At 58.8% G+C, this 7,175-nt stretch overlaps 1 protein-coding gene across 1 annotated transcript; it reads left to right on the forward strand.

Moving 5' to 3' along the window:
* Positions 1–223: 223 nt before the first annotated feature.
* Positions 224–5,605, forward strand: TREML1 (triggering receptor expressed on myeloid cells like 1). The gene is made up of 6 exons (XM_066361423.1): positions 224–328; positions 966–1,298; positions 3,571–3,694; positions 4,099–4,184; positions 4,669–4,721; positions 5,062–5,605. Exons 1-6 carry the CDS (start codon positions 286–288, stop codon positions 5,371–5,373), a joined length of 951 nt encoding a protein of 316 aa, XP_066217520.1. The 5' UTR covers positions 224–285; the 3' UTR covers positions 5,374–5,605.
* The last annotated feature ends 1,570 nt before the right edge of the window (positions 5,606–7,175 follow it).

Consider the following 7,175-nt stretch of genomic DNA (forward strand, 5'->3'; position numbering starts at 1 on the left):
CTCTAATGCTCTCCAGCTGTCTTGACCTTCCTGCCTTACTCCTTGGCCGGGACCCAGCCCCGCCTTGCCCAGCCCCCCCCTCAGGGTCAGCTCCTGAGCTCTGAGCCAACCAAGGTTTGGAAGCCTTTCTTATCCCCACCCGTGGAGGGCCCCACCAGTGTCTGCCTCCCACCCACGGTCACTGAGAGCCCCACGTGACTGTGTGAGGCAGATGTTTCCTGACCCCAGGGGAATGCTGGGTCAGTGCCCGGGAAATCCCTCGAGCTGACATCTCCCTGCCCAGCTATGGGTCCCGACCTGCTCTTGCTGCTGCTCCTGGGACTAGCAGGTAAGGTCCGGAAGGAGCTGCACTCTGGGCCCCATATGTTCTGCTCCATGCCTAGAAACAATTGACAGTGTTGTGTGTGTGTGTGTGTGTGTGTGTGTGTGTGTGTGTGTGTGTGTGTGACAAAGACAGAGAGAGGGACAGACAGAAAGGGAGAGAGATAAGAAGCATCAATTTTTCGTTGTGGCACCTTAGTTGTTCATTGATTGCTTTCTCATATGTACCTTGACGGGGCAGGGGGGGCTACAGCAGACCAAGTAACCCCTTGCTCAAACCAGCAACCTTGGGCTTCAAGCCAGTGACCTTGGGCTCAAACCAGCAACCTTGGGCTTCAAGCCAGTGACCTTTGGGCTCAAGCCAGTGACCATGGGGTCATGTCTATGATCCCTCACCCAAACTGGATAAGCCTGAGTTCAAGCCGGCGATCTCAGAGTTTCCATCCTGGGTCCTCCGTGTTCCAGTTCAACACTCTGCCCTCTGTGCCACTGCCTGGTCAGGCAACAATTGACAGTGTTGTGGCAACAATAACGTGTAGAGCCCAGAAGGTAGACCTCTAGGTCCCGGTGCCCCGTGCCAGTTGTCTGGGCTGGGAGGTGTCCCTAACCCCTGCTGAACATTCCCACATTCTTTCCTTCCCTAGGCCAGGGCACGGCTGACATCCTCCCGGAGGTGATACAGGCACCGGTGGGAGGCTCCATTCGGTTGCACTGTCTCTACCGACCCCAGGACATCAGGGCTCGGAAGGTGTGGTGCCGGTTCCTGCCCGAGGGGTGCCAACCCCTGGTGTCCTCGGCAGTGGACCGCAGAGCCCCGGGACACGGCCGCACGTTCCTCACTGACCTGGGGAGCGGCCTGCTCGAGGTGGAGATGATCGCCCTGCGGGAGGAGGATGCGGGGGAGTACGGCTGCCTGGTGGAGGGAGCTTCCGGGCCGCAGACCGTGCACAGGGTGACTCTGGGCATCCTCCCTGCAGGTGAGGCACCTAGGCCCGCCCCTGCTCCTCCCACCTGCCCTTCCCACTCCCACCTGCTGCTCCGGGCCCCTGGGGGGTGGGGGCGCTGGAGGAGAGGACTTGGGGGGAGATATCCTTTTGACTGACGGTTCTGCAGGGAACGGAAACTAAACTGGGTGAGAAGTCTGAGATAAGACAGCTAAATGCAGCTCCCTTCCCCTGCCCCGTCCACACAGCAGCCCCCCCACCATGGCCGTGGCCTCCGGGTCCAGCCCTTCCAACATGCTTGATGTTGCTCTTAGAAATGTTTTAAACAAAGTTTTAATTCAGGCATATTGGAATTAAATATTGAATTATTTTTTTTATATTATCCAGTTTCTTTTTATCCCTCTAATAATGGGTTTGGTGGCCTAAAAAACTACGGTAGTGCCTGAATTACAACTCATTTTGTTTAAAAACGGGAAAAGTGTCATTAATATTTAAGCTAATAGTCTCAGCCCTAATTTCAGTATAAAAAGCACTTTTTAAAATAGGTTTCATTCCCATAGCCTACAACAATCTAATATCTAAGCATTAATATAAAGGAAATTTTAAAGTATGAAATTTTTTTTTTCAAAAAAAAAATAGGATGATTAAAAAACAATCAAGTCCTAGCGAGAAAATGGCCAGCTAGCTGCAAAGCTCAGACCGCTGCTCGCGTTCTCATAGGGATGCTGACAGTTTTTCATGTTTGGGTCTTCCTTTTTCCAAGTAATTTGCGCCCACTCCCCAAACAACTAAATTAAGAAAGGCATTTTCCTTCTTGTGGTTTTCCCCCCAGTTCGTTAACTAAGAGAATGGACTATGTTGTCACAAGAATCCCTCTTATCTAGAGTCCATGATTACGATGTCATATTATAAATACACTCCTGGTAATCTTAGTCATCTTTGTCTTCCTCCCTCCCGGACAGTCTAAGGCCTGGGAACTGTCCATTGTTTCTAGGTATGCGGCAGAGCCCCTAGGGCAGGGGTCCCCAAACTTTTTACACAGAGGCCAGTTCACTGTCCCTCAGACCGTTGGAGGGCCGGACTATAAAAAAAAGTATGAACAAATCCCTGTGCACACTGCACTTATTTTAAAGTAAAAAAACAAAACGGGAACAAATACAATATTTAAAATAAAGGACAGGTAAATTTAAATCAACAAACTGACCAGTATTTTAATGGGAACTATGGGCCTGCTTTTGGCTAATGAGATGGTCACTGTCCGGTTCCATATTTGTCACTGCTAGCCGTAACAAGTGATATGACACGCTTCCGGAGCCGAGAGGCGTCCATCCCGCGTCACTGGAAGTAGTACTGTATGTGAGCGACGCCGCGCTTTGCTCACTGACCACGAGTAAAAGAGGTGCCCCTTCTGGAAGTGCGCTGGGGCTGGATAAATGGCCTCAGGGGGCCACATGCAGCCTGTGAGCCATAGTTTGGGGACCCCTGCCTTAGGGTCTAAAGAGCAGGGCAGGGAGGCAGGACCTGCAGTGGCGGGTGTGAGGTCCCAACAGCTGCGGAGGGTGGATGTCCAGGCAGGCAGGGGGAGCGTGGTGTCTAGGGCGGGTGTGGGGACAGCTCAGGCAAGCCTTTAGCTTCAGGGAGGTTCCTCCACGGCGGCTTAAAAGGCAGCAGGAGAGCAGAACACTTGCAGCGCCTCCATTTCCCGGTTTGCCGGGGGTGTGGAGTAGGAATGGTGAGTCTCTTAAGAACAGGGTGAGGAGGCTCTGTGTTCTAGAATGACAGGCCAGGTTCCCAAGGCAGACCTTCGGGGCCAGGAAAGCCAGCCCTAAGAGTCCCTCCGCCAGAAATCGAGCACGTTGTAGGGATGACAGAAGCTTTGTCACCAAACCGAGTCTCAGGGTCTGAGCAGGTCTCTCAGCTAGGGCCAGTTGGCATGTATCACGGTAGGGCTGAGCCTGGAGGTCTTTAGATCCTGAGGGCAGAGCTTGGGACGGAGCTCGGCCAGCCTGCAGGGGCCGGACAGGTGGCAGGGGTGTGGAGGAGAAATGCATTGGGGAGTGGGTGGGGGCTGGCGGTAGAGGGGAAGGTGGGCAGGTTTACAGTCAGGCAAAGCACAAAGAATGCCATTCCCTGGCTTCCAGAATGAGGGGCCCCTAAGGAACGCCCCAAGCCCCCTTCTTGGTGTTTCTCCCGGGAGACCTCTCCCTCCGCAGCTTCAGCCCTACCCCAACCTAGCTCAGACCTCAGCAGGCCCCGAACCTGCCCACATGGGTCTGTGATCCTCAAATACTTCCTTCCGACTCAGCTCCTGCCCGGGAAGAGGAAGAGGAGGACGAGGAGGCCTACGAGGCCGGCAGTCTGGCGGACGAGCCTTCCTCAGGCCCCGTGGGCAGTGCCAGCCCTCCGGAACCCAGCCAGGATGAGAAGAGGTGCTGACTAGAACGAGCTCTGGGTGGCTGGGGGCGGTGGTGGTGAGGACACGGCTTCTTTAGAGCCCAGGACTAAACCCAAGAGAAACCTGATGGTTCCTTCCTTTCCTGGGGACCGGGTGATCAGGCAGCTAGACAGACAGACGGACAGACCTCTCTGTTCCAGTTCAGCGATGGTCCCTTCATCCCGCAAGGTCTTCAGCCAGCATACCTCGACAACGTCTCTGTTCTGCCCTCCCGAGCCTGCCCTCCTCATTCCATTCCGAACACCTCCATCTCTCCCTCTCCCTCTCCCAACCCGGGCTCACCGAGCACTGCACCCTGTGCGGCTGCTCCAGGACTCCCGGGGAGCAGCTCCGAGCTGGGTTCAGGGCTAGGCTCACTTGTCTCTTTGTGTCCCTCAGCACCCCCTTGATCTGGGGCTCTGTGCTCCTGCTGGGCTTCCTGGTGGTGGCGGCGGTGCTGTTTGTTGTGATGGCCAAAAGGAAAGGTGGGTAGTGGTCCATTCCCCCAGCCCAGCATGGCCCCGTAGCTAGTGTTGCAGACAAGGCCAGGAATCTAGGCGGGCCCCTACCGAGGGGCTTGTCTGGGCATTAGAAAGCCCCCCTCCTCAATGCTGGAATTCCTGTGGCAGAGGGGCGGAGGGGGGTGAGGAGACTCAGTGGGAGCAGGCCCCGGGAGACAGGAGCTGGAAGGTCTGGAGGAGTGGGAGAAGGGACAGAGGTGAAGGAAGTGCTTCTGGAGCTAGGTGAGTGCGGAGGCAGATTGGATGGCAGCCTTGGAAGTGGTGAGTAGGAAGGGAGGGTCAGAGCAGGTCGGGCAGGGCTCTGGGGTCCGAGGGGCAAAGGTTCAGTGGGGGGGGGGGGGGCATGACGCAGGTGAGTCTGGATTCCAATAGAAGCTTCTGAAGGCTGCGAAGGGAGCACTGTGGGCGGCACAGAAGCAGACCGTGCTGCCCTCCTCTGTCTTGCCAGGGCGCAGGCTCGGGGTCCGTGGCCAGTCCCAGAGCAGCAGAGCTCCAGACACGGTAAGAGGCCTCTGCAGACTCCCGGCCAAATCCCGCAGGCACCCCACCGAGAGGTCCCGGGCCGATGGAGTGGAGAGAGGACTGGGCCCCAGTCAGGGTCCTAACCATTTTCCTAAATGCAGTGAACTTGGGGCTGCTGGTTCCGCCTTCCCACCTTGGTTTCCCACCTTCCCAGATTTGGGGCAAGACTTGGGGCTTGACCGTCTTCAAGAAGCTCTCTTGCTCACTGATGTAGTCCGAGTTTGAGACAGAGCCAGCGTGACCCTGGGCTCCGCCCCACAGGGAACTGGGGCCCGGGAGGGTGTTCTCTCTTCGCCTGACCTGCCGACTTGCGTTACAGGCGCCCCCCTCAATGGCCCGCGTGGACGATTCTGGACCGGCTGGAGGTGTGCCATCAGACGTGCCATATGTTAGGCTGGACTCGCCACCTTCCTTTGACAATACCACCTATACCAGCCTGCCGCTTGAGCCCCCGGCAAGGACCCCCCCGCCCCCAGCCCCAGCCTCATCGCCCCCCCTGACTCCTGAGGTCCTGAGCAGCTCCAAGTCTGTGACGTATGCCACAGTCATCTTCCCTAGAGGGGACAAGGGTGGAAGGGCCTCCCGGGAGCCAGCCCCGGATCCCCCCAGGAGCCAGGCTGCCCCCAGCTGAGCTGCCCACCACCCTGTGTGATCACAGAGACCACCTCGGGGTTCTTCCTGTGCGTCCGCCCAGCCAGCCCGTGCCCGACATCCTTAGCATATTAGAAGCAACTAGGGACTTCAGGACCTAATGTGACGTCCTGACTTTTCTGATCTGAAATTGGTGACTGAGTATGAGTGAGGTGCCCTGGGGAGGCCCCCCACCCTGGTTCCTCCACCCTTAACGCCACTGGGCTAAATAAACTCTGAATGATGATAAGAGAGCCTTTGATGGTTGAGGGGAAGGGAAGGGCCCGAGTCTGACGATTCACAGGACCTGTGAACTGAAACGACTCGTGTCTAGAGCCTGCGCCGCGTGACCCCGGCCTCTCCCGCCTGCGCCGCGTGACCCCGGCCTCTCCCGCCTGCGCCGCGTGACCCCGGCCTGCGCCGCGTGACCCCGGCCTGCGCCGCGTGACCCCGGCCTCTCCCGCCTGCGCCGCGTGACCCCGGCCTCCCCCGCCTGCGCCGCGTGACCCCGGCCTCCCCCGCCTGCGCCGCGTGACCCCGGCCTCCCCCGCCTGCGCCGCGTGACCCCGGCCTCCCCCGCCTGCGCCGCGTGACCCCGGCCTCTCCCGCCTGCGCCGCGTGACCCCGGCCTCCCCCGCCTGCGCCGCGTGACCCGGCCTCCCCCGCCTGCGCCGCGTGACCCGGCCTCTCCCGCCTGCGCCGCGTGACCCCGGCCTCCCCCGCCTGCGCCGCGTGACCCCGGCCTCCCCCGCCTGCGCCGCGTGACCCCGGCCTCCCCCGCCTGCGCCCCGTGACCCCGGCCTCTCCCGCCTGCGCCGCGTGACCCCGGCCTCCCCCGCCTGCGCCGCGTGACCCGGCCTCCCCCGCCTGCGCCGCGTGACCCCGGCCTCTCCCGCCTGCGCCGCGTGACCCCGGCCTCTCCTGCCGGTGCGGAGACGCTGCCATTCCCTGCTCTGCATGCGGCTGGATTCAAGGGGCACCGAGAAGGCTTTTTCGAAAGTCTTTCCTGCCTTTCTCGTGATACCTGAAAGTACAGATTTCTGTCCTTCAGCCTAGAAATTCTTTTTTGCTTTCTGCTGTACCCCTTGTAAATAAGTGTCATCCTCTGACATGACAACATATGGTGGGCGGAGGGGGATAGTAATTCCTTAAAAGAGACTCAGGACAGATGGGGCGTGAGAGAGGGGACTGAAAAGAAACAGGAATGGGGACAGAGACGGAAATACGTGTCAGTATTACTCCTGGGCGGGACAGGACACAGGATGTTCAAGTGCCGGGAGATAGAAGGTCTTCGCGGACATCAGTGTTGCCAGGGCTGCCTTTCTGTCGCTGGGCGGCCACCTGGTAGCACTGGCCCTTCGGCCTGAACCCTGGAGCTCGGGAAGAGCCCGATGGGGAAGAGGCCTGGGCTGCAGTGAGGGGGATGGGCGGTCAGGGCGCGGACGTGGTTAAGTGTCGGTGCCAGCTCGGCTCGGGTGGCAGGGCCTTTCGGATCTGTCTGGATTTCCTCTGAAACAGTTCAGTTTGACGATATTTGCCCATATTGAGAGGGGAGACTGAAGCGGAGAGGATGAGCGGCGGAGGAACCCCGCTGTCCTATCACTGAGAACAAGCAAGGCGTCCAGAGGTTATCACCATCTGGAGGGGCCCTAAGCTTGGTCCTGGCGCCTCAGGAGCAGGTTCCGGGCATGGGCTGTGTCAGCCTAGGGCTGCTATTTTTAGGGACCTCTGGCAGGATGTCCTGAGCTTCCCCGATAGAGTCTCAGCCTGAGACAGAACCTAAATTTACTTCTGTCCCTTGCG

Source organism: Saccopteryx leptura, chromosome 1 (assembly GCF_036850995.1).
Source record: "Saccopteryx leptura isolate mSacLep1 chromosome 1, mSacLep1_pri_phased_curated, whole genome shotgun sequence".
NCBI lineage: Eukaryota > Metazoa > Chordata > Mammalia > Chiroptera > Emballonuridae > Saccopteryx > Saccopteryx leptura.